The sequence below is a fragment of the Diospyros lotus genome, chromosome 6 (genome assembly GCF_014633365.1).
Source record: "Diospyros lotus cultivar Yz01 chromosome 6, ASM1463336v1, whole genome shotgun sequence".
NCBI classification, from domain to species: Eukaryota; Viridiplantae; Streptophyta; class Magnoliopsida; order Ericales; family Ebenaceae; genus Diospyros; species Diospyros lotus.
Genome location: NC_068343.1, coordinates 4,702,148 through 4,728,787, shown reverse-complemented (window position 1 = coordinate 4,728,787; position 26,640 = coordinate 4,702,148). Strand labels below are relative to the sequence as shown.

Sequence of the window (26,640 nt, the reverse complement as noted above, 5' to 3'; positions counted from 1 at the left end):
TTAAAAGACGGAAGCCCTTCTTTTTTACTTTATACTTTTGTCACTTTCTTCATCCTCTTTTTCTTTAGCAACAATGCTTGCTTGCTGGTAGGCCAGCTGTGTGAATAACAAGCTCCTTTCTTAGCCACCCATTCCTCCCTCTTTATTTTATTACCAAACGCTCCCTCTATGCGTCTGTGGTCACGAAGCTCTCTTTCCTTTCTTTGACTAACTGCCCTTTCTCTGTCCCTTCGTTGAACTCATTATCATTCCCCCGTGTGTTGCTCCAAGCATTCATTCTTTCTTTCTTTCTTTCATCATATTTACAAATTCTCATATACCTCGAGACTACTATCTACAGATCAAATTCCAATTATTGCCACACCCACGTCGTAATTATGCATTCATAATGGACTCAAATTGAAAATAACGCATTAAAATGCAGTATCTTATGTTGTTTATATCAAATAACATAATATGAGTAAATTGAGAGAATGAAATTCACACACTCATCCTTTACAAGTCCGTGTGTTGCGGAGGCAGGCAACATTATAGGCTTAATATTGTAAATACATTACAGAATAAAGAATGGCATAAAATGTTTTAAATCCTGCCAAATTGGGTTGGATTGTTTGGCCCCCATTCTCTGCTTTTTTGTGGAAACACAGAGAGAAAAAAATAAATAAAAGAGATGTTGGGAGTCGGATTTGTTTTGGGATGACTTTTGGGGCGGGAAATGGCTGCAAATGCGACCACTCATTGATGGCCTTTTGATTATTGGGGATTTGGTTGTCCCTCTTGAGAGAGATTTCTCCCCCACTTGCGTGATTCTTTCGACAATGTACATACTACTAAAAGACAGGACAAGGAGTTTCTGCTCCTTCTTCAGTCTCTTGTCTATGGATGGGAAAAGACTACAAAGCCAATTCCAAGTGCAGGCCACGTCTTCCTCTTTCCTCTTATGAAAGCTGCCAGCCAAACTTGACTACCCCATTTCACATATTGGAGCATCTCCTCCTCCTCCTCGTCGACGCACCACTGCCACGCATGCACCTGTCGGTTTCACAGCGCAGTCACAGAATAAATAAATGCCCAACTTAGTTTTACTTTACTGTTAAATTTTATATTCCACCAGCAAAGCCGCTTTGGCGAGAATTGTTTTTTGTCTCGCAAACAATTGTACTGTTTTTCTTTTTCCTCAAAAACATAAGCTCAAAATTGTTGCTCCTTTACACAACTAAATAAATAAATAAAATTTTATGTTCATACAAAAGCACCTTTTTCTATTATTATTATTATTATTGATCCAACAGCACAACAAGAAGTACAGAGTTAAATGACAGAAAAACTTTTCTGCCAGTCGGTGCATGCACTGGCGCAAAAAACAAACAAATTTTAAATGTTCGCATTTAGGATTTCCGAACTTGATAAAATTGCACACATTCCAAACTTAAAACAGTTTGATAAGTTCATACAGAATTATTTTACAGAAAATTACTACAATTTTGGGTCTGGATCATTCTCAGAATTTATACCATTGCAGAGCATAAAAATACATAGTCACCGGACACAATGACATCCAGATATAACAGCTGAAATGGGGCAAATAGCCAAAGTGATGTTACTTGTGTAGTTCAGCTGAAAAAGCGCCACTCTTTAGGTTTTCTGCACTTGGGCAATCCCACGCTACAGTCTTAGTGGTGATTCTATATTACAGCATCGACTCTCTTTGAAACATACCCACTTATCAGCTTCTCTAGCTGAATCCTACTCTTTTCTGCCCATAAATAAAGATCAATCATGCAACATGAATGAAAAAAGCATCTCAGCATCTCAAACCAGAAATCCTAAGTCTACTGCTTAGATTATATATCATTGAATGATGTCGTTCCCTGGCCTGGGCAGGATAATTAATTATGAAATTGTGTACAGAGAGTAGCAACAGAACAAAACTTGTTAATCTGAGATCTCCACGGCCAACCTGAAATGGGTCTACCATCTAATAAAATTCATTCTTGGACACCTGAAATTATCTTCTGTGTGCAAGAAAAGGATGGGTAAGAAAGCAAGATTTTATAGGTTACTACAACGAGCATTCCAGTCTCAAATCCTGAAAATTGAAATACCTGACGAGATGTCCTGACCGTAAGTTGTTCTTTGGAGCTAGCCTTTGCATAGTTCAGTAGGGCCTGAACTTTCTTGCAGCTCTCAATTGCTGTATCCGTTTTTTATCCTGTTCAAATTTGCTTTGTAGCACCATGATCTCTGCAAGGAATTAAGAACCAAGATGATGAGATAACTTCCGATAAAAAACAATCAACATGGAAATAAATGTGCATTTATCAAAAGTTTGTATTATATACAACCAAGATATTCCCGCACACCGCTCAGTATCTATAGGCACCTAATTGAAAAATGTGATATGCCTCTAGTAAATGACAATCAGCAAACTCAATAGATGGAATCTGACAGAAAACATATTTTTAAAAGTTCAAAATATTGGATTTTTTCATCCATTCTAAAGTCCTTAAGAAACAATCTAGGAATTTCTATTGCAATCTAGATTATTCTCTGATTACCATATCCAAGTGAAATTGAGAGACAGCTAGAGTAAAGCAAATTATAAAATGACTCTATTATACTTGAAAATAAAGTTGTAATCTGGATTGGAATTTTTTTAAAATAAAGAAAAAAACATAAGACCAGGTGAGTAGATCTTCCAACTGTTTCAGTAGCCAAAAAATATAATACTTTTCAGTGTCCATGTAACCGGAATGAAGATATAACCTAAAATGATTCCTCCCATGGAAGGAAAAAAAAGAAACAGGGTTTGTGAGAGTCAGCATACCATTCATGCGGGCTTCTCTTTTCTGGAAGCGGTAGAAATCTGGCCCAACTTCTTTACTTTTCTTCTTGGCTATATTTTCCAAAACAACAGTCTCCGCAACAGAACCCACAGTAATTCCAGTTTCAGTGTCTGTTGTTTTTTTCCGACCCTTATGATGTGTCACAACAGTCCATCCACCTTCAGCAGCAAGTGCTTCTCTTTCTTTTCTTGCCTACAAGTGCCAGAATAGATTGAATCAGAAAAGAGTCAAGCCCAGCTGCTATGTTAAGTACAAGTAAAAACACATGCAAATGGAAAGATTTCCCTATTGGGTATGTGTTCTCACATAGTATCTCAATTTACATAAATATTGCTCAAAATTTTGGCAACATGAAGACACATTTTTCCTACTATTTTGATAGGACACATTTCCACCTTTCCACGAGCCAACTTTCAACTATGCTTCAGCGATCGGATTGTTAGGATTTTATTTTTCATAGTACATAAATATATGAAATGACATATCTATGAATGGAAAAAGCTAACTTCAAATACAGGTTCACAAAACACCCTGGGCCTACACCAAAAGTGCTCGTGCAGATATAATGGAAACTCATTGGTGTTTGATGTTAGTTCAAAACTAGCAGATACTGACATAATCATCAATGTTAAATTTCAAAACAGGCACAACAAAGAAAAAGTTTACCTGCTCCTCTTCTGCATCATATGCGGTTATAAAGTCATCAATCCTTTCTTGCAATATTTTTACCCCAGGCCTAGCTTGACGGTATTCTGTAATCCACTCTGTAATCCAAGAAATTTTCACAAAGCTCTCATCATGAAAAAACATTTCTCACTAAGAAAGTTAGAATATTTAGCTGCAATCAATTTAAGTGACACATACTCTCAAAGAAATCCAGGAAGATTAGACTATAAAAGGCATAAAAAGTAAGGTTTTCCAGGATCAACTTCTGAGAAGATCAACTTATAGGGGATCTCCAATGCACAAGACTCTCTCCACAGAGTCAGGAAAGTTTTTATATGCAACCTTACCCTTGCTTTGCAAAAAGGCTTTTTTTTTCCTGCTCAATGCAAAGAGGCTGTTTTCACACCTCAAACCTATAAACTTCCCATCACAACCTTACTGATACTGCCAAGACTCACCCTCTTTTAAGAAGATTTGACTTATCAAAAAAAAAAAAAAAAATCTAAGCAGATTGATTTTATAAACCAGCTCTGTAGATGACTTGGAGATTACTGAGAAAATTCAAGTGCAAGCTGCATTGATATAACAAGAAAGTAGAAACAACAACAATAACAAGGTGATGTGACAATTTATAACATTATATATGTTCTCTTTCAGAAAGGAGAGATTGAACTAGATTAGTTAAAAAGGTCTTCCAAATACAAGTTCAGTTCATATAAAATGTATAGAATTAGACTGAATGGTGATAATATTAGTTAATATAAATCAAGAATTATATAAATGTATAGACCATAGCCCAAATGGCAATTTAGTATATTTAATATAAATCATGGGTAAGACAAAAACAAATCAATCTCAGGGGTGAGACAACTGCATTTGGATAATCAATAATTCATACTTTTCATTCCTCTGGAGCAGTCCTCATCGCCTGAAGATATCTCGTAAGGCATATTATCTCTAGATTCTCCTTTCATTTCCACTAATATCTCATTTTTTCTCGATGACCTGTCCTTTTTAGCCTTACAAGCCTTTTTTGACACACCTACAGGAAAGAAAGTCCAAATTATATAATTTTACCACATACTACAATTGCAACATAATCTACATGCAAGCATGCAAATATGTGTGTGTGTGTGGGTGTGTGTAGAGAGAGGGAGAGAGAGCATCTATATTCGATTAGCAAAAAAATGCATATACCCATATCTACAAAAATTTACCATTTTATTAACAACTTGACTTAGATCAAACAAAAAGGAACCCTAATGGTAATTAGACAAAGTCAAAACCAGAGAAACTGGTAGATGTGTGTAAGAATCATTAGATTACATCTTTCAATGACTTCTTTCAATATAACTATGGATAGATGCAATTACTATTGTTATCTAGCTGAGGATTCCATTAGCAAAAAAATCAGACAAAGAATAAAGGACACAGGACTAGAGGACAACACAGATGGACCTCAAACTGTCTTAAACCCTTAGGATAAACAGTAAACAAGCACACTAGAAATGATGTGCACACTAAAGTGTCACGATCCTAGGGGTGAATCAGTAAATGGTCGTTAATAACTACTTGTATGTGCCGTTAGTTGCTAACTAGATGGGGGTTAAGTGATTAGGGAATTAGCTTACTGTTTTGCCCGTTATGCTAGCTGTAATATTGTTAGAATGTTGTTATGGTTGCTGAAGGCTCTATAAGAGACCTACAGCTATGAGGAAGTATCAACAACAACAACAACAACATATCCAGCCTTTATCCCACTATGTGGGGTCAGCTACATGAATTCTAGACTTCCATGTATTTCTGTCTTTTGTCATATCCTCATTTAGATCCATATATTTCATATCAAATTTTAATGTCTCTCCCAAAGTCTTCTTGGGTCTACCTCTATCCCTTTTTGTGACTAATTGTTTCATTTTATCAACTCTCCTCACAGGAGCGTCTCTTAGTCTCCTTCTCACATGACCAAACCATCTTAGTCTAGTCTCTCTCATCTTCTCCTCGATTGGCACTACTCCTACCTTATTACGAATAACTTCATTTCTAATTTTATCCTTTCTTGTATGTCCGCACATCCATCTTAACATCCTCATCTCCGCTACACTCGTCTTTTGCTCATGCTGGTATTTGACTGCCCAACATTCTGAGCCATACAGCAAGACTGGTTTTATAGCTGTCCTATAAAATTTTCCTTTCAATTTTAATAGGATTTTACCATCACATAATACCCCCGATGCATTTCTCCATTTTTGCCAACCTGCCTTAATTCTATGTGCGACATCCTCGTGGATTTCTCCATCTTTTTGATTCACTGATCCCAAATATCGAAAATGGTCTTTTCTTTGTAAGATTTGGTCTTCTAATTTTATTATAACATCATCCACTCTTGCATTTTTACTAAATTTGCATTCCATATATTCTGTTTTCTTTCTACTTAATTTAAATCCCTTAGATTCTAAATTGTTTCTTCACAACTCAAGCTTAGAATTCACTCCTTCTTTTGTTTCATCCACAAACACTATGTCGTCTGCAAATAGCATACACCATGGCACATCTATCTAAATATCTTTAGTGAGTTCATCTATTACTAGGGCAAATAAGTATGGACTTAGTGCAGAACCTTGATGCAGTCCTATTGTAGTTGTAAATGGTTCAGTATCCCCTCCGCATGTTCTGACCCTTGTCTCTACACCATGATACATGTCCTTAAGGGCTTGTATATAGGCTATTTGACTCCTTTCTTCTCTAAAATCTTCCATAATACTTCTCTAGGGACCCTATCATAGGCCTTTTCTAGATCTATAAACACCATATGTAGGTCCTTCTGATGATCTCGATACCTTTCCATTAGACGCCTCAGTAAATATATAACTTCCATTGTTGACCTACCAGGCATGAAACCAAACTGATTTTCTGACACCTTTGTTTCCTTTCTGAGCCTCTGCTATATTACTCTCTCCCAGAGTTTCATGGTATGACTCATTAACTTAATTCCGCTATAATTTTCACAGTTTTGAACATCTCCTTTGTTCTTGTATGTAGGAACCAAAATACTCTTACTCCACTCATCTGGCATCTTTTTTGATTTAAGAATGGCGTTAAATAGTTGCGTTAGCCAGGAGATGCTCTCTTTTCCCATGCATTTCCATGCTTCTATTGGTATATTATCTGGTCCCACTGCCTTATGATTTTTTATCTTTTTTAATGCTTGCCTTATTTCATTTGAACTTATGCGTCGATAGAATGTGTAGCTCACATTCCCTTCGGAGTTACTAAGATGTCCCAACCTAACTCTTGTGTTACCACCATCATTGAATAATTTTGTGAAATACTCATTCCATCTCTCCTTAATCGCTCCCTCATTTACTAAAACATTTTGATTGTCATCTTTTATGCATTTCACTTGATTTAAATCCCGTGTTTTTCTTTCTCTTGCTTTAACTAATTTATATATATCCCTTTCTCCATCTTTTGTATCAAGTCGTTTATATAAATTCTCATATGCTTTTGATCTTGCTTCACTAACAGCTCTTTTTGCTGCCTTTTTTGCTTCTTTATAATTTTTTTGATTTTCATCATTGTTGCATTGATATACCGCCTTATAACAAGTTTTTTTATTTTTAATTTTCAATTGTACCTCTTCATTCCACCACCAAGACTCCTTAAGGTTAGGGGCTCTACCATTTGTCTCTCCAAAGACTACCTTTGCCGTGCTTCTCAGAGCATTAGCCATTTCTTTCCACATTTGGTTTGTCTGTCTTTCTCCATTCCATTCCCTTCTACCCCTTAATTTTTCTTTGAAGATTAGTTGTTTCTCCCATTTTAAATTCCACCACCTGATTCTTGGATTTTGTTTTATGTGATTTTTTCTCTTCCAATTTCTTACTTGGACGTCAAGTACTAGAAGTCTATGTTGAGTAGTCAAACACTCTCCCGGTATCACCTTATAATTCCTACAACATAACCGATCCTCTTGTCTCATGAGGAAGTAATCTATTTGAGTGCTTGAGGTGATATTTTTATATGTGATTAAGTGTTCGTCCCGTTTTTTGAACCTAATATTGGTTATAATGAGCCCATATGCCATAGCAAAATCTAGGATAAATTTACCCTCATTATTAATTTCCCCGAATCCATACCCTCTGTGTACCTCTCTATATCCGTTTCCGTCTCTACCCACGTGCCTATTTAAGTCACCTCCTATAATCACTTTCTCTCCTCTTGGTATCATTTGTATGAGTCCCTTTAGGTCCTCCCAGAATTTTGCTTTTATCTCATCACCTAACCCCGCTTGTGGTGCATATGTACTAAAGATATTCAATCATTCTTCCTAGACTAATCTTCACCATAATAATCCTATCCCCTATTCTCTTTACATCCACTACCTCATCTATTAAGCTTTTATCCATAATAATCCCCACTCCATTTTTCGCTCGATCAGTTCTTGTGTACCATATTTTATATCCAGCTTCTGATAAAGTTTTTGCTTTTTTCCTTACCCTTCTCGTCTCTTGAAGGCACATAATATTAATTTTTCTTCTAATCATCACATCCACCACTTCCATAGCTTTGCCTGTTATGAGGAAGTATCATTGGAGAATAATACAAAACTCTCTCTCTCTCTCTCTCGTTCTCTCTTTCTCCCTCCCTCAGTCTATCTGTCTTCCTACTTTCATTTCTTTCTCAAAATTCAATCGAAATTCCCTTAATTGTCCAGCCCAAAATCTGAGGGCTTGACAAAGTGGTATCAGAGCTGAACGAACCGGCTGTGGGGTAATTGATGGAAACCATCACGGTGAGGGCCAGCATCAGATTGATAGCAATAACAACTCTGACACGGTCACGGTAGTGCAGACAATTCCAGCGAGTCAGTGCCATTAATTCAACAAAATCGATTAAGGTGTCGGAAGTTTAAGGCAAAGTGGTAACCGCAAGAAACCAAAGGGGTAGTCGAACTTATGGCTGCCGGCAAGACGCGACCCAAGAGGCAAAACTGATGGAAGCGAAGACGACCCAAACAAGGTAGAATTAAAGGATGAAAGCAAGGCAGATTGGGCTTATGGACGTGAGCAAAAGCAGTTTTGATTGACATTCGGAAGCGAGAAGCCTGGGCTTGGGTACGTGAGCACGAGCAACGACTCTCAATCAAATCTTGAAGTGGGCGAAGGTTCAAGAATCGGTCTTGATTGAAGTTCAAGACCGATGCTTCGTGGCTGAGAAGTTCGGCCATTTCTGAAGCAAATTCTGACAATCTTGGATCAAAATTGATGGTGAAGAAGGCACTGGAAGCAGCAAGGAAGAGTGCAGAAGAAGCGGGTGATTGCTGTTCCAATGCGGGAAGGGTAGAACCAGCAATGGTGGGGCCCATTGCGATTGAAGAGCAAGCAGTCATGGCTGAGGGTACATGACAGAAGCAGCTGGAGATTAGGTTGGAGGCCATGGAATTCGGTATGAACGACACCCAAGAGACCATGTGCCAAACTTGGAAGGATTTGGCGGAATGGAAGGAAGTCATGCAGGCTGCAATAAAGAAGCAACAAGAAGCTATGGAGAAGCAACGAGAAGCTACTGAAAGGTGTCAAGAAATGGTGGCGCAGCAGGGGCAAAGGATTGATAGTATATCAACCCTATTATCTTCCCTGCCCCAATTATGGTTGTTGTCGGAATTCCCACCAAGACAACCATCTAATCTGATTTTGCCACATCAGGGCAATCGATCAGGGACACAAGGAATTCATGAAGAGGTGGAGCAGCCTACAGTCCAAGAAACATAGGTAAGGAATCAGCAGCCAACGACTCACAACCATGCCCCTATGCCAAGATAGGAAATTCTGACGTTTGAGGGGAAGAAGCCACAGTGGAGGATAAGGAAATGTGAGTGGTTTTTTCAGTTTTATCGGATTACAGAAGATCAACCTAGCGGTGGCCTATTTGAACGATGTAGCGGACTCTTGGTATCAAAGGTGGATTTAAGATGAAGGTACGCAAGGGAGTTGGACAGAATTCTCGAAAGGGCTATGTGAGCGTTTTGGGGAGAAGACTATGGCAAATGTAGAAAAATTCAGCAAGTTGAAGCATGAAAGGACTGTAATGGAGTATCAAGCCTGATTTGAGGAGTTGAGATCCATGGTATGCACTGTGCAACCAGGGCTTACCGAACAGTACTTGGTATCCAGCTTCATGTCATGACCCAATAAGCATTAAAAGAGTAATATAGTAATGGGCTTATAATAATTGTTAAGAGATATTTTAGCAATTAGGTAGAAGTATGGGGGTGGTTATGCAATCAGATATACCTATATAAAGGGCTACTGTAATCAGATGGAATTATGCTTGAATGGATTGAATGAAAGTCTCATTCCTCTCTAGATTTCTCTCCAATCTCCCTCTTGTTTCTCTCTCTACTGCTCTCCCTCATTTCTCTCTAAATTCTTCCCTATTTTTGTCCAATCTCCCCCTAAATTCCCTCTGTTCTTGGACTTAGCTCTATCGGATCTTTTCGGCTACCCATTCAAACCCTAAGTACATGACAATTGGTATTGGAGCAATCGTTCCTCGACTGTGAGTTCGGAAATTAAATAGTGTTCAATCCGATTTGGAAGTAATCTAGCTAGATTCGAAGCAAAACTGGTAGATCGCGACAGAGGTAGGTGGTTTATAAAAGTGGTCTCAATGTCGGAATTCTAGTGGCTTGGAAGCTACAAGTAAGGCGAGTCAGCGAAACGAGACTGCCGATCCACAGCAGGTGCAGGTGGTGTGATCGGAGCTAATCCCTTTGGAAGGCGATGCTAGAGGCGATCTCCTAGCTGTGACTCTGACTGTTGATTCAACATAAGCTATTATGCAGTTGTATCTCGGAATTTGATTCCAATGCACAAGGAGGGAATTGGTGCATCAGGTTCGACTGTGAGATACGATAGTCCTCTTTCGACAATTGAAAGGCAAAGAACCCCAGCCAATTCCATGAACATCCTTAGCCTTCGTTCGCTACGGCTTGTGCAAATTCCGAATTCCTAGCAACAATCCCTAGCTACAAGCACTAGTGTTCAACTATTGCATGAATTTGATAAATTGCAGCTATCCACAGCGATCGATTCTCAATTCTGAAGAATCTCACGGTTGCTTCATAGTCGCTTAAGAAAGGTAAGTAGCCCAAACGATTCCAGTGGAGAATTCCGACGATTTGGCCCAATCCCGATGATCTGGAAGGTTTGTTAGATTTTTGGAGCAGTGGTAAGTTATGAAGGTGAACAATGATGATTCAAAGCAGCAGAGTTGATTAAGGTGATAGGAGATTCATAGCAACGATTCAGGGAAACGGATCCAAGGTTGTTGAATTGAAAGGAGATCGATTCTCAATTAGGCAGAGCATAGCTGCTGTTTCAGAGTCGATCGATTCTCAATTAGGCAGAGCATAGTTGTTGTTTCAGAGTCGATCGATTCTCAATTAGGCAGAGCATAGTTGCTGGTTCAGAGTCGATCGATTTTCTGAAGGCTGCAACGAAACTGAACGAACTCACAAGAAATACTCTAGGCTTCTAGTTCAAATTGTGGAGGAAAGGCGGAAGGTCTGACTGTGAAGGCAGAATAATAGTTTGATTCACTGTTGTTTCTGAGCAGCTACAATCGCAATTCAAGAAGGCAACCTCAACCATCATCGGAACTAATTAAGCAGTGATTTAAGAGATTCCGATTAGAAGTCCGACGATTCCTAGCAATGAAGCAGTGAATAGAACTCCATAGGCAATGACTTCTATCGAATTCTAAGCTGTGAGTAAAGGGGAAAAACATTCCGACTGGAAATCAGGTTAACCTTGTTCGAATTGAAGGGGCAAAGAAGAGTGGGGGCTCTTTGTGGCGAGTATAGGAGACTATTGTAGCAAGCGAGCCCAGAGGTGGAATTGGATTTATTACTAGTAGGTGGCTCATTTTGCTAGAAAATTGAAGATCGCTGACTATGTGAGGCGATCATTTATCCTAGGCAGGTTGCCAAGCAAATACTGGGAAGTTGGGGGATTAAAGATGTATAGAGCTCATGTTTATTGGCCTTTGGCTTATCCTGCTCATGAGAAGTCTGCCATGGAGCAATGCACACACGAGACCATTGGAGTCTCAATTGCAACAGAAGAATGCTACATTTTCAGGGGGTAGTCTTGCTCGTGAGGTCATGGGGAGTAGTGCATACATGAAACAGACGAGGTCACAATTGCAGCAAGAGAATGCGGCATTCTCAAATTGAAGGCAGACATCATGAGGAGTTTGGCCAAAAGCCTCAGGCATGGGAAAAGAAGTTTGAGAAAGGGAGCAGCCAATTGGACAAGGAAACAAAGAGCGTGGTACATGACACGAGCAAGGAATTTGGCCGTATGTTACATGAACAGTTGCAGGAGTTCGGGATGATACTAACTAAGAAGTATCACTATAGCTTTCCTGTTGAATTCTTTGATGATTATCGTAGAAGTTTTAACAAAGAGGACTTCCTTATAATGGAGTAGCCGAAGGAGAAGTTAAGAAGGCGAGAAATAGATTCACTGCCTATTTCCAATGGGGAGTGAAAGAAGTATACCAGTTTCAACAGAATTATCAAGGAAGAGGAATGCAATATCAGTGATTATATTGGTGGTGAATGGCATTATCAAAGGGAATCTATAATGAATAGATTGATAAGGCAGCAAAGGCAAAGAGACAATTTGATATTGTTGAAAAAGTTCATATAGAGGGAAATTCCAGCAAACACAAGGAATAAGGAGTTGCTGAATTGTTTGTATGGAATCAGGAGGTTCAGATTGAAAATCCAGTCAATATTAAGGAAGAGAGTGCTGGAACTGAAGTAAACTTGTCAAGGGTAGCGCAGGGTCCCGAAGAAGAAAGGAAATTAGATAAAGAGATCCGTGCAGACCACATTTTACAAGGGTAAGAAGTTGAAATTTTGATTAAGGATCAGTCTACAAATTAGATTGCAGATAAGAATTGCTATGGGGTTGGCTTTCATGCCTTTGATAGTTCGAATATGAGGATGGTTTCCATAGGTTATCTGGCTACAAATCATATTGGGGATGAAGGTTGGGATGGAAACCATGTTTCAGCCATTGAGGAACCTATGGAACCTGCGCATCCCTTCCTATGCAATCAGTATGACCATACAAGAATGAAAATTGTCAAGAGAGACACTGGGACACCGTTGGAGGAGAAAATTGCGAAGGATAAATATGGGGTGTAGGGCAACGAGCAGGAGACAGCTGGGAGGGATAAGAGGAAGACCGCACTAGCAAGAGAAAGTCTTGTTGATCCTAAATGGTGTCACAGTGTTGATGTCATTTTTAAAGATGATGAGAGGTGAGGAACATATGTGGTAACCCGTTGAATGGGTGAATTTCAGAATGAATATCATTTGAAAGCTTTAAGGTTATAGGTTTCAGTTGCTACCTATGACAGGGAGCGACTAAATTCATTGAAGGCACTTGATGTGGACATATTAACAAGCTTTGGCATCATAGTGGATCCTCAAACTATGTGTACCAGCAATCTTAATTTGATAGCTATTGCAAACCCAAGGGAAATGGTTTGTTAACTCTTTGGAGGTAGATGCAGCCTTAACTGCAATGATCATCATTTTTGTTCCAATTGATGAGAACCTAAGAACAAAGAAGAAGCAGCCTAGAAGGACAATGAAAGAAAGGAGAATAAACCATGTTAGGATTAGGAGCTCTTAGAAATTCAATTCAATACTCTAGTTTGCTAATATCTCACCACTCCTCACCCGGAAATCAACCCACAACAGATTATATAAAACTGGAAATGAAAAACAGCAAAGAAATTAAAGTAAAAGAGCAATCAAACCAAACAGTAGGCGCTGATTTATCCTGGTTCGGATTGCAATATGCAATCCTACATCTAGCCTTGATCCCGATAGCAAAATCCACTAGAAACCAATGAACTAGATTACAAGAACTCTCCTTCTCTCTCTCACACAAGTTCACTGTCCTCTCACAAGAAAATACAAAGACAAAATTTCCCTCTAAGCCTTCCTCTCTCTCTCTCGGCAATCTCACTTGCATTCAAAGAAAAACAATTAGAATGATTGTTATGTGCGACTTTCAGCCACTTGCCTCCTATTTATAAACCATAGGGGTGGTAATTACAAGACTAATTATTTAGCCTATACAAAGACTAAAATATCCCTCATACTATAACATCTAGGTTAACTAATCTAACTTAGAAAAAATCCAGCCGCACACTCATTCTTCTAACAAGTTCTATTATCTTCATCCTCTAGACTCCATGCAAAAAACCCAACAAACCAGATAGAAATGGTTGGAATTGGATGAAGCAATGGCTACTTACTAAAAGTTCTCGGGGACAAGAACTCTCTCAAGGAAGGGAGAATTGTCATGACCCAAGGAGCATTAAAGGGGTAAAATAGTAATAGACTTATGATAATTGTTAAGAGATATTTTAGCAATTAGGTAGAAGCATGGGGGTAGTTATGCAATCAGATATGCCTATATAAAGGGCTACTGTAATCGGATGGAATTATGCTTGAATTGATTGAATGAAAGTCTCATTTCTCTCTCTAGATTTCTCTCCAATCTCCCTCTCGTTTCTCTCTGCTACTCTCCCTCATTTCTCTCTAAATTATTCCCCATTTCTGTCCAATCTCCCCCTAAATTCCCTCTGTTCTTGGGCTTAGCTCTATCGGATCTTTTCGGCAGCCAATTCAAACCCTAGGTACATGACACTTCATTAGTGGCTTGAAAAGGAATTGTGGCCCATGGTTAAGATGATGACACCCACGATGGTGAGGCAGGCTGCAGAAAAGGCCAGGCTACAAGAGATGACCTTAGAAGCCATTTTTAAGAAGCATAATGTTCCCTTCGAGCCAAGTTTATTGGCCAGGCAGTATAGGGGTGGTAACTCATTATTATAGAATGTTGTTATAGTTGTTGGAGGCTCTATAAGAGACCTACAACAGTATGAGAAAGTATCATTGGAGAATAATACAAAAGTATTTCTCTCATTCTCTCTCTCTCTCTCTCTCTCGTTCTCTCTTTTATTCCCTCTCATTCTCTCTTTCTCCCTCCCTCAGTCTATCTGTCTTCCTACATTCATTTCTTTCTCGGAATTCAATCGGAATTCCCTCATTTGTCCAGCCCATAATCTGAGGGCTTGACATAAAGGTACATATGTAAACTTTTTTTCACACATGTATTTACCATTCTTTTCTCTCTATCATTCTTCTTCCCCTTTTCTATCTGTAAAAAAATTAATCAGGTAAGATAATGATGGAATTGCTGTAGTTGGGCAATTCAATGGTTCCTTGTGAAAAGGCTCCTCAATTTGGGGGGTTTGAAGAATGGTCATTTTTGTATCCAACCTTGCCCCTATGCCTTTGCAGATAGATTGTTCCTTAACTTGAACTTATGACCTCACAAGGGATCAATCTTACTGTTGCTACAAGGCTTACCCTCGAAAAGTTATAATTGATAAATGTATATATTTTCATATTTTTACTTTTAACAGTTTAACTATCTTAAAAATACTTCATGTAAACAAGGTATATATAATATTAAAAGGTAAACTTGCCATAAAAATTGACAAAAAGTTAGACTTGTACTTAGACAAATAAGGAAAAAAAATTATAAACAAGGCGTATCATATATATGCTAAAAAAAATTAATGTTATTGAAAGTAAATGGAACTTAGAGCAAAAAAATGATAGTTCTATCTGCTAACCATGTTAACATCTTGAAATTTTTCTTTACTATCAAACATGAGTTTTTTTCCTCCCACTTTGAAAGTAGCTAAAAATTAAGAGATCCAGATGTTCAATTTTGGTACAGGGAAATTGTAGTTTAGAAAAGCAACTTAAATAGAAAGAGTGAGGCATACAAAAAGGAGCCTAGAAGGCTTTCCTTCTAAAAACTTTCATGTTCAACTATAGTATAATGCTTGGACCCTAGCGCCAAAAAAAAAAAAAAAAAATTGCCTAGTACTTCAAACTTAAGTTTAGCATTCTTACCATTCTCTTCTCTAAAGCCATCTTCAACTTCTTTGTTGAGGACTTTGACATTGTTAACCTCAGATTTCTGTGTCTTTCCAAATTTTTTTTTCCTCAACTTTCTCTCTTTGTTCGCACCATCTGCAATTGTGCAATATGCAAATTTAGAATAGAGAAAATATACAATTAACCCCCATTAAACAAAAACCTAGCACACTAGCTCACTATTCTGACCATTGTCTTCCCTAAAGCCATCTTCAACTTCTTTGTTGGGAACTTCGACATTCTCAAATGCAGCTTTCTCAGTCTTTCTAATTTTTCTTTTCTTTTTCCTCAATTTTTTCTCTTTGTTTTCACCTTCTGCACGTGTGCAATACCCAATGTTAGAGAAAATATAATATTAAAATTTAAACCCCACTAAAAAAAAACTGGCACAACAACGATACCTTCACCTTCATTAGTATACCAATCAATTTTTGTGGCTTGGACTTCAATTCCCTTTTCCCTGTCTACTCGCTTTTTCCCTGAAGATTTTTTCATTTTCTTTTTTTCCATTACTTCATACAATTTTGGCTCTAGAACAACAAATAGGTAAAGGAATGTCACAATTAGTAGGATTCTCCAAAATTCATAAAGAACAATACTGAACAATAATAAGGATAAACAATAATGAACAATCCTAAACAGTAATGAATGATGGTATAAAGCTCATACTAGGGTATATCAATTACAAATACCATTCAGCAGGTCATGTAAGCAAAAGAACAATGTGAAAAAAAGGTAGAAATTAGAGATGATATGGTTATCTAAATGTTAGTCCACAAACTTGAAACATTTTAAACCATCTGCCCAATTTATTGTTAAAATCACTGAAGATTTTCAAAACCACACTTCTTTCCAAAATGGCTAGGGTCTGTCAGAATCTGATACCTAACTGTTTTTTCCAGAGCCCCATGTACTAGATTTTCAGGTTCCAACATCAGTTAAATGTCATGAGCATAAACATTCAATTATGGCACGCAATTGTTCAAAAGAGAAAATGTCGGATTTTTGTAATTCAGTTGCTATTTTTATTTGCTGAAGAGCATAAACATGTGGGAAGCAGCAGATCTGCATCCATTCAGTGTGGGGCTACATGCAATGTTTTCCTCTAGGATCTCCCAAAGCTGGTTAAAATTTTATGAAATCAAACAATTAAGGGGCTCAACAAAGAGCCCAAGAAGAATTAATGGAGAACACAACAAATCAATTATTCAAAAAACTAGGCCAAGGCAGTAAAAATCAGTTCCAGTTGCCACCAGTATGCCCAAGCATTTTCTCACTATGTAGGACTCTGCATCATCTAAGAATCACTTGAACACCGAGTGAGTACAGGAGAATTTTCCTGATTAATTAAAGTTCTTTCATCATACGAGTTTAAGACGAAACTCACGTTAAATGGCTAGCATGAGAAGTTGAAATGACTCAGAAACTGAAGTTTCAAAATTATGTTCCCAATTAAGGGGTAAGGTGTCACACCCAATTTTGGAGGTCATGACTGGCACTATCCCCTAAGAAGTCATAGACTTCAATAGGGAATAGTAAGCCTCATGGAGAACTGTTTACCATCTATTATTTCAAACACTTCAAATTTACCACAAAAATTACCATAACTTTCATTTCGGAATTTAAGTGCCCATTGGCCTAAGCATCATCCAATTACATTGCCAAAATTGTTTAGAACATAGAGAAAAGAATATAAATGTTCCCATACACAAGTTCAGTAAAATGTAGTGAATGTATTGTAACCCAGAGCGCGTCTAAGGTAGATGCAATTAGAATTGCCTACCACGATCCCTATCGTCAGAGTCGATGCCAACCTACAAATTTGAAAATATTAAGGGGTAAGTCCACCACCAACTTAGTGAGAGGTAAAGAGCATTATAATGGGGGAAATATAGAATCAATGCATCAAAAATAAATCATCATGCCATGACATACCAAGTAATAATTAAGACAAAGTAGGAGATGATGAATAAATATGTATATTTAGGAGTAAACAAGTTAGAATCATAATTCACATATTCCATTGACTTGGGGTGGAACGACTCTCACCCACAAGACCCACTTAGACGGAACCACTCTCGCCGAATTTAAATATGATGGCAGAACCACTCTCACCAAATAAGGGTGGACCTACTCTCACCCTAATGTATACGTGGTGCACTAACAATTAACTTTTACTGTAATTAGCAATACAGGATTCTAACTAGTTACTCCATTTAATACACGTGTTATGCTATCATTTAGTATTAACAAGTGCCACACGTAGTATATCAATTATAAGTATCAACATGCACAGACCAATAAATCATATTTTTCCCAAATGTAAATTAAAGAAAATGCAATCAACTATAAGTGTCAATATACGCATATTTTTCCCAAATGTAAATTGAAAATGCAATCAACTATAAGTGTCAATATGGGCAGATCAGGCAATATGGATTCTATTTTTCCAAATGCAATTAAAGAAATGTCATTGTGATAGTATAGAAAGAATACCAGGATAATTAGAAATATGAATGCAATAATTACCACTATAATACAGTTTACCTACTCACAATGTTATATAGGATTTGGGATTCCCTCAGGCACCTCTTGGCTGGTTTGCAACAAAGTCACCTAACAAAATTATTAAATTACATGAGAATTCAATAAATAAATACAAGATCTAAAATGTCTATCCTAACTAACAGAAAAGTCGACGATTAGGGTCAAACGGGTCAACAGATGGGTTTTGGACCGACCTAAGGGCAGTGCCGTACCTGAGATTTTGAGGCCCTGAGACGAAATGTAAAAATGGCCCCCCGAATCTGATTAGCCAATCGGCAATCGAGAGGCAGCGAGCCACCACAGACAGCGAAAGACGGCGCAAGAGGCAAGAGCGGCGAGCCACCGGCCACGAGGCCGAGCCGGCGAGGGTGCGAAACTGCGACGGAGCGAGAGAGAGGCAGTGAGCGACGGAGAGCGAGCCACTGGCCAGGCGGCCACGAGGGCGAGGCGAGGCGAGCCGGCGAGGGCGAGCGACCGAGCAGCGAGAGGCGAGAGCGAAGGGCGACGGAGCAGCGAGAGGATAGAGAGGCAGCCAGCGAAGGGCGACGGCGAAGCCAGAAGTGACGGAGCGAGAGAGGCAGGCAGGGCAGCGAGCGAAAGCGAGAGAGGTAGACGGGCAGGGGCGAAGCTATGTTTGCAGAATGGGAGCGTGTGGGCGGCTGGGCAGTGGGCTAAGAGCGAGGGTTTCCAATTTATGGGCCCTCAGGCAATCGCCTCGTGGATTCATGAAAGGTCTGACCGTGCCTAAGGTCTGGCCCTGTCTATGGCTGTCATGACTGGGCCAGACTCAGCCCCAGCCCCAAACACATTGGACTGGTCCATGAACCAGCTAGACCAACTTGGCCCACTCCAAAAATAGTCTAAATCAGCGACAACTATCGATCAAAGATTCTCATCATCAAAGTCTATAATTAGAAACGTTAAGCCATATGAATTAACATATACAAAAATGGGTCAGAATTTAACAACTAAATTTTTTATAAATATGATTTTTAATTTTTGATCATAACTAAACAATACACTGGCAATGTCGTACTTGAGATTTTGGGATAGCAAAATGTAAAAATGGGCCCTAGAAGTAGGAGAGCGAGCCACTTGCCGTAAGGGCGAGCTGTCGACAGTGAGGGACGAGAGTGACGGAACGAAAGAGGCAGGGTAGCGAGTGAATCAACGAAAGGGAGAAGGGCAGGGGCGAAGTTTTGCAAGAGAGGGTGGGCGGCTGGGCTTGGGCAATGAGCCCTTACAAAGAGTAGGGTTTCTACTTTATAGGCCCTCGAATAGTCAAAATTTCATGGGCCTTGAAGCAACTGCCTCATGGGCCTTATGAAAGCTCTGCTCCTGACCACCAGTCGCTGTGGTTTTCGACGATTAGAGGTAATTATCTGACACCTTTCTTCCTATTGATCAACATACTCAAAAACTAACAAGATTCAGCGATTAAATCTCATAAATCTAAATATAAACTTTCGATTAAATCCAAATTGCACAGATATACATGGATCTATGTTAAAAATAATTACTTATAAAATTAAAAGACTTATCTCTTTATAGATTGTGACAACTATCAAGGTGAAAATATGATTAGATTCAAGTTGAATTTTACAAAATCAACAAATTCAGAAATGTTCTTGAGAGAGAATGAAAGAAAAGAGCAAGGAGAGGGGGGAGAAGGGAGCTGGGAGCCCTAGCGGCTCCCTTTTGCCCCATGGGCTGGCTCCCATTGGGCCTTCTCAATAATAAGGCCCAGGAGTCGGGCCTTGCATAAGGGCTCTCCAAAAAGTACAAAAACTCGGGGAGAATTGCCTGGTTCCGCGAACACTAATCATTAATGAACATCCAATGTACTCAGAAGATACACTTTTAGCAACAAACAAATTAAATTAATGAAATTTACAGAAAAAAAAAAAGAGAGCAATAGTAAGCAGATTCGTCCAAATATCCATGCAACAGTGAGCGGATAGAGACGAAATACTGATGCAACAGTCAGCAGTTGGAGGAAGATTTGAGGGATAGGAGGCAGACAAACAGAGAAAAAAAGAAGAGTTCGAGACAGACGGAGAGAAGCAGAGAAACGAACTTACCTTTCGGCAGATGAAAAGAGAGGATCCCTGATTGTAAGAGATTTCCGCGGAGAAAAGAGAAGAGCTTGTGATTGAAGATTGGGACTTGGGCGAAGAGGAGAGGTCAGAGGTGGGCGGCGGTGGCAGTTTCGTTCGAGATTATTGTCTGTCGATATTAGGTTTTGGGATTAGGAAGGATTTTAAATTTTAAATTAATGAAAGTTTAATTTAATAATAAATTTTACTTTTTGATTAATGCAGCAAGACAGAAAGGTAATAAAAATATTAAATTTAAATATGTAAATAATATTTTTGTCGTAAGTCATAAAAGAGGGAAAAAAGCTGCCGCTTCCAATCCAACTATAAATTGTTTTCGTCGATGATCAATCTCAATTCTTAAAGTTTGTTCGACCTTTGACGCATGAAGTGTTTTACTTGATGGCTAGCTTAGTTTCCACAAGCAGTGAAACCCAGTTCGTCAAAACTGTATGTGCAATCGTAGTGAAGGGACACTGGGATAATCTTCTGAAGCCCAGGATTGGTTCTAGTCTCACCTCAACAATCATCAACCAGGTACTGTCGTTCCTTTCGTTAGATGGGTCCTCTCTGTCTTGGTCTTTCTTCAAATGGGTAGAATCAATCCCCAATTACACGCATTCTCTACAGTCTTCTTGGACTATGATTCAAATCCTCACTAGGAAGGGTCAGTACAGAACTGCACAGAACATGCTTGAAAAAATTGCTCTGAAGGATTTCCTGTCTTCTCCGACGGTCTTGAACGCTCTTATGAAAGACTGTGATGACCCAGACTCAAATTCGCAAGTTCTGAGCTGGTTGGTGATATTCTTTGCCAAGTCGAAGATGATCCAAGATGCAATTCAAGTGTTTGAGCACATGAGAGTTAATGGACTTAAGCCTCATTTGCCTGCCTGTACTGTGCTTTTGAATTCATTGGTGAAGGATGGGTTGACTAATATGGTGTGGAAAACTTACAAGAAAATGTTAAAACTTGGGGTTGTTCCAAATATACATGTGTTCAACGTGTTGATGCATGCTTGCTGCAAGTCTGGAGATGTTGAGAAGGCTGAAGAATTATTGAGTGAGATGGAGATGAAGGGAATTTATCCTGACCTCTTCACTTATAATACACTGATCTCCTTGTATTGTAAGAGGGGTCTGCACTATCAAGCTTTGGCTATTCAGGATAGAATGGAACAACGGGCCGTGTCTCCTGACATTGTTACCTACAACTCCCTAATTTATGGGTATTGTAGAGAAGGTAGAATGAGAGAGGCCTTAAGGCTTTTTAAAGAAATTAAAGATGCCGTCCCTAATCACGTGACATACACAACTTTGATTGATGGGTATTGCAGAGTGAACGACTTCAATGAAGCTTTACGATTGCGTCAGGAAATGGAGGCTAAAGGGTTGTATCCTGCTGTTGTGACCTATAATTCTATTCTCCGCAAGTTGTGCGAGGAAGGCAGGATAAAGGATGCAAATAAACTCTTGACTGAGATGAATGCAAAGAAGATTGAACCCGATAATATCACATGTAACACATTGATTAATGCTTACTGCAAGATAGGTGATATGAAGTCTGCTTTAAGAGTAAGAAATAAGATGTTGGAGGCAGGATTGAAACCTGACAGTTTTACGTACAGGGCATTCATTCATGGTTTCTGCAAGGCACGGGAGATGGACAGTGCCAAAGAGGAGTTCATTTCAATGCTTGATGCTGGATTTTCTCCCAGTTATTCTACATATTCATGGCTCGTGGATGGATACTGCAACCAAGACAATGAAGAGGCAATCTTGAGACTCCTGGATGAATTTGTGAGCAAAGGTCTTCTCATTGACATCTCAGTTTATAGGGCACTAATACAAAGGCTATGCAAGAGAGACAAGGTTGATTGTGCTCAGCGAATATTCACTCTTATGCAAGGGAAGGGAATATTAGGAGATAGTGTTGTGTACATTAGTCTAGCATATGCTTTCTTGAGAATGGACAATGTAGTTGTTGCTACGGATATGTTGGATGAGATGTACAGGAGGAGGTTGATGATAACTCTCAAGCTTTACCGAAGTTTCAATGCTTCATATGCTGATGACAAGGGAATCTTGGATATCTTTTGGGATCATGTGGTCAAAAGAGACCTTATTTCAAAAGGCATTTTACAATACGTCCGACAGTTGGAATTACACTCATAGAGGAGAATTAATGATATTTCTAAATGCTCATAATCAAGTCTATCATAAGTGATGGGGTGGTAACAATTAAGAAATGCCTTTCTCAAGGTGCTCTATTGAGTGCGTCAATAGTCCTACACTTTTGGTGATAGTCCCAAGCGACAGTTTTATACGATGTCTATTATTGGTAATCACCTCATCGTTTCATGCCAGGTTCTCTTGTTTGGATTAGTACGAAGAGTCCTGAAATTGGAACTTTTGATGCATCCTCATATTTAGTGACTGCTTATAGCTCAATTTTGAAGGATGTACTGCTTCTTCCTTTTTCAATAAAAGGAGCACCATTTTCAGGAACGTTTCATGATGGTATACGTGTTCCTGGAAGGACATTGAACCATCTTAGTTCAGTTTTGTGGTCATTTTCTACATTTAGAGTGAGAAGGCAGGAGTATTTCTCCCTTGGAAATGGGGTTATAAGCACCAAAATGAACATCAGAATTGACATTTGAGCTTCAAAATGTAGGACGTCCATATTGCTCTTTGAACATGTCATTATTCAGTGAAGCTTGAATAATTGCAAAATCAGTTTGCATTCAATCTCTTGTTTGTTTGTGTTTCTTGTTCCCCATTAGACTAAGTTCCTTCAAATGTTCAAATATTAGCTATATACTGGTGATAAATACTTCATGTTTTCCAGAAATTTTATTCAAAATTTTGTTGTCTCAAATTTGTCTGAGAAGATAACAACCATCATACTCACCCCAGCTTGTCTTGCAGGAAACAATGATAAATATGCTTAAAGAAGGGTGCAAGGCTCAAACTGGAGCTCAAACTTAAAACACGGAGTTCTTTATTCTTCTTATAAAGGTGGGATTGTCTTTATATTTTTATTGCAGAGATATTGAATATCTGAGTTGGAAAAGGTGGTTTATGTAGTTTTGTTCATGTCATGGACTCATGGCTGGTGGAAATTGATTTTCTAAAGAGTTATGCGTATGATTTTTTTAATTTTTTTTTCTGAATGATTCCATGAAGGGGAATGAATTCTTAAACTATTAATTTATTACTTCCTAGAGGTGAGAATTTTTCCCTCTGGATATGTATTGGCCTCTCATTTTTACCTACAAGATGTGGGATTAATGATTCACTGAATTGAATGCATCCTTGAAAATGAATGATCATTTCTGGTGATAATTCAGCTTCACCTAGTGGGTAGGTTTGGTCACTTGGAGGTTGCTTTAGTTTCCTATTTGGAGAGCCCAAAGCATGTTTATGTAATTTGGCGAAGAATTAATTGCCCCCCTCTTCCCAATGTTAGGTCACAAGTCAGTTCAAACTTGCATCATCTGGATGTTGTGTGGGACATACTTTGCTTATGTGATTTCCCCCACCCCCAAAATTTAAAAAAAAAAAGAGAAGATAAGATAAACAAACAGTTGGTTGCAAGTATCATGCATAGGCACAAATGAGAGGCCAATACATAAGCAAAAAGTTGATAAATCAGGTTAGTTTGATGGTTTTTCAAAAAAGACTTCAATTCCTGAAGTATCATGCATAAGCACAAACCATACCTACTAGTCAGTCTTGGCATTTTTAAAAGATAATAAACTTTGAATTATATATATTTGAAGCTTATTTGAATCCATGTTATAGTTGGCCATGAAAGTTTGACATGGCAAATCTGTCCGTGTGAATGCAAAGCAATCACTGAGGCAGAGGAACAAAACAAAATTGAAAAAATTGACCAGATATTCTATCTGTGTTATGTTGTATTTATCTTCACTTTACTATTTCCTGGCAAGCAAGAAACTGAAACTGTCCTATTTTCAAATTCATGACAGTATGCTATTTTTTTTTTTCTATTTGTTATTTTTCATTTTGATCTTCATATATGACTTCATAAAGGCATTAGTTTGCTGCAATTTGGGCTTTTATGGTGTACTTTGAAGTGAAATAGCAGCTTTGAGCACAGCTGACCAACCTGCCATATAGGAAAAAGGAAGATGAAAAATATGAGAAGCAGAAGCATTTCAGCTTCTATTTTCCTTGTAAATATGAGGTTACAATGTGGGAGTCGCATACAGATGATACTTGTACACTACAAGTAACTGGTTGTAGGATTTTCTTTGTATGTAGAATGACAAATTTTCTTTTCCTATACTCTGCAGCTCTTCTTACAATTTCAAATCAACTGGTGGCAGCCTTGGCTGGATTGGGCAGAAGAAGTGAGTTATCGGCATAAAACTACAAGTAGAAAAATCTGTTTTTGTGCCCCATCTAAGAGTTCAAGTGATGTTGAATCTACTTGCAGCACAACTTGGAAGTATGGCTGAGTGGTTTGAAGCACTGATCTGCTAAATCTGACGTTTAAAAACAAAAGTATTGTGGTAAAGCATGGAACACTTCCGGCCAGTATTTCTCCAGAAATCAACAGCTAGCTAGCTTGAAATCCATCTCTTCATGCTTCTATTTTTATCACATGTTCATTTGTGAATGGTGCTACTGCAACAGTTCACCAAGGTACCCTTAACACATCTCCTACGGAACTGGTCGAGGGGGGTAGCGTGGCAGTTTGCACAGGTTGGACATATTGTCTTGCAAGTCAAAGGTTGTAGGTTCCAGTCTTGTTGAGCCTTGGTGCTACTTTTATAACCCCACACTGTGATTGATGTGTCGAGTCAGTGTTACCATAAAATGTCATTGTCAATGTGCTTCTAGTCGTTTCACATCCTTTTATGTAGAGATGTATAAATAGTCAGAACTGATCAAAGTTTAAAAATTAAAAAAAATTAAATCAGGCTAAAAAATCAAATTAAATCAACTAAATTAATCAAAAAAATTAAAAATCAAACCAATCAAATAAATCGAATAAACACAACAAAACTAAACCGATCGAACAAGCCTAAAAATTAAATAACCAACAAAACTAAAGAAACCAACACAACTGAAAATCAAAAAAATAATTGAAAAATAAGAAAAATAACTGAAAAATCAAAAAATAATCGACGTGTTTTAAAGTTCAGTTGATTTGATTTGATTAATTAGGTTATGTTGATTAAAAAAATCAAATTAAAATTAAATATTTGAATTTTTACAAAAAAAAAATCAAATCGAACTCATACAAGAAAAATATTGAATCAAATCAATAAATTCAATCAATTCAGTTAAGTTAGTTCGGGTACTGAATTTTTATGCTCTCCTGTTTTTATTTTTGGGTGGGGGTGTGGGGGGACCGAGAGTCATCAGGGATTAGAAAAATTTGTTGGTAGCTTTGTATGTAAAGAGGAGCCTTCAGCTTCTATGCTGGAAGTTGAGCATATAAATGGGAACCTTCTAGAGACAATATTTGTATTTATGTGAGTTGAAACTTTGACGCTTGCTTAATCAGTTAATCTCTCCCTCCCCGTTTGATTTGGTTGAAGATGCAGGTATTCATAAATAAATATTCCCTATTTGGTTTATTCTTGTTTTATTTAGCTTGTAAATAGAATAATAATATAGTGAGAATTTATACCAGTATTTCCTATCGAATAAATTGACATTTTAATGAATACCATAGAATATAGAAGAATCTTCCTGCATATTGACCAACAATTATATTCCGACCAAAACTTACAATCTGATGCCATATATATGTTGATAACCAAATTTTAATCACAAAATAATTTCTGTTTAGTAATAATTTTAATTTGGGACCAAACTAAACAAAATTTATGCTTAGGCTCGAGCTCGAGTCAAGCCTGAAAGCTCGGGCTTGGCTCGTCAATCTACTTGACAAGCCAAGCTCTAAAAAATTTGGCTTTATAATTAATTGGATATGATTCTTATAGTCTTCCTATTAAAGTCACTAATTTTATCATATTTTATAGGCAAAATAGAAAACACACTAAAATGAGAGGTGTGCAACAACAATGAGAGGAAGGAAGATGTGGTGCTGAGAGGGTCAACGATGATTGGATCTTTAGTTTCCTCTTCATTTCTTCCCAACAACAGCAACAAATGACAAACTCTCTTGTCGATGCCGAAAAGAGATGAAGAGGAGCAAAACAGGCACAAATAAGCTGCATGTCTCCTGGATAAGAAGAGAAGGGGAGAGGAGATGAATGGAACAAGCAAAAGAAATAATGGATTTATTGAAGATGGAGAGACTGCCCCCTAAATCAATCAAATCTAATAAATACATGATATAAGGATGATATGTGTATGTGTATACGTAATTATGTTTAAATAATAAATTTATTAATATATTTATAAACAATATAATTACAAACTTTTAACCAGATTTGCT

At 38.1% G+C, this 26,640-nt stretch overlaps 2 protein-coding genes across 5 annotated transcripts; one reads left to right on the top strand and one right to left on the bottom strand.

Moving 5' to 3' along the window:
• Positions 1-1,403: 1,403 nt before the first annotated feature.
• Positions 1,404-20,321, bottom strand: LOC127803582 (uncharacterized). The gene is made up of 10 exons (XM_052339933.1): positions 20,184-20,321; positions 17,339-17,369; positions 15,957-16,085; positions 15,745-15,870; positions 15,532-15,651; positions 4,411-4,554; positions 3,513-3,610; positions 2,828-3,038; positions 2,106-2,244; positions 1,404-2,015 (listed from the first exon to the last, which is right to left on the bottom strand). The coding sequence occupies exons 3-9, from the start codon at positions 16,063-16,065 to the stop codon at positions 2,159-2,161; spliced, it is 894 nt and encodes a 297-aa protein (XP_052195893.1). The 5' UTR covers positions 16,066-16,085; positions 17,339-17,369; positions 20,184-20,321; the 3' UTR covers positions 1,404-2,015; positions 2,106-2,158.
• Positions 20,314-25,517, top strand: LOC127803578 (pentatricopeptide repeat-containing protein At5g38730). 4 transcript variants are annotated; one of them, XM_052339919.1, is made up of 3 exons: positions 20,314-23,219; positions 24,521-24,577; positions 24,664-25,517. In XM_052339919.1, exon 1 carries the CDS (start codon positions 20,601-20,603, stop codon positions 22,371-22,373), a length of 1,773 nt encoding a protein of 590 aa, XP_052195879.1. In that variant the 5' UTR covers positions 20,314-20,600; the 3' UTR covers positions 22,374-23,219; positions 24,521-24,577; positions 24,664-25,517. The 4 variants fall into 4 exon arrangements, with proteins under 4 accessions (XP_052195879.1, XP_052195878.1, XP_052195877.1 ...); XM_052339918.1 differs by having other exon boundaries at positions 20,314-22,539; positions 23,130-23,219; positions 24,521-25,514; XM_052339917.1 differs by having other exon boundaries at positions 20,314-22,871; positions 23,130-23,219; positions 24,521-25,514.
• Positions 25,518-26,640: the final 1,123 nt, after the last annotated feature.

Excerpts from the sequence above, each read along its gene's own strand:
- LOC127803582 (XM_052339933.1), bottom strand. The coding sequence starts at position 16,065 with ATGGAAAAAAAGAAAATGAAAAAATCTTCAGGGAAAAAGCGAGTAGAC. Across the intron at positions 4,555-15,531 it reads TGGCTTTAGAGAAGAGAATG|GTGTGTCAAAAAAGGCTTGT; the intron begins GTAAGAATGCTA and ends TCTTTCCTGTAG. Across the intron at positions 3,039-3,512 it reads ATGATGCAGAAGAGGAGCAG|GCAAGAAAAGAAAGAGAAGC; the intron begins GTAAACTTTTTC and ends TGGCACTTGTAG.
- LOC127803578 (XM_052339919.1), top strand. The coding sequence starts at position 20,601 with ATGGCTAGCTTAGTTTCCACAAGCAGTGAAACCCAGTTCGTCAAAACT.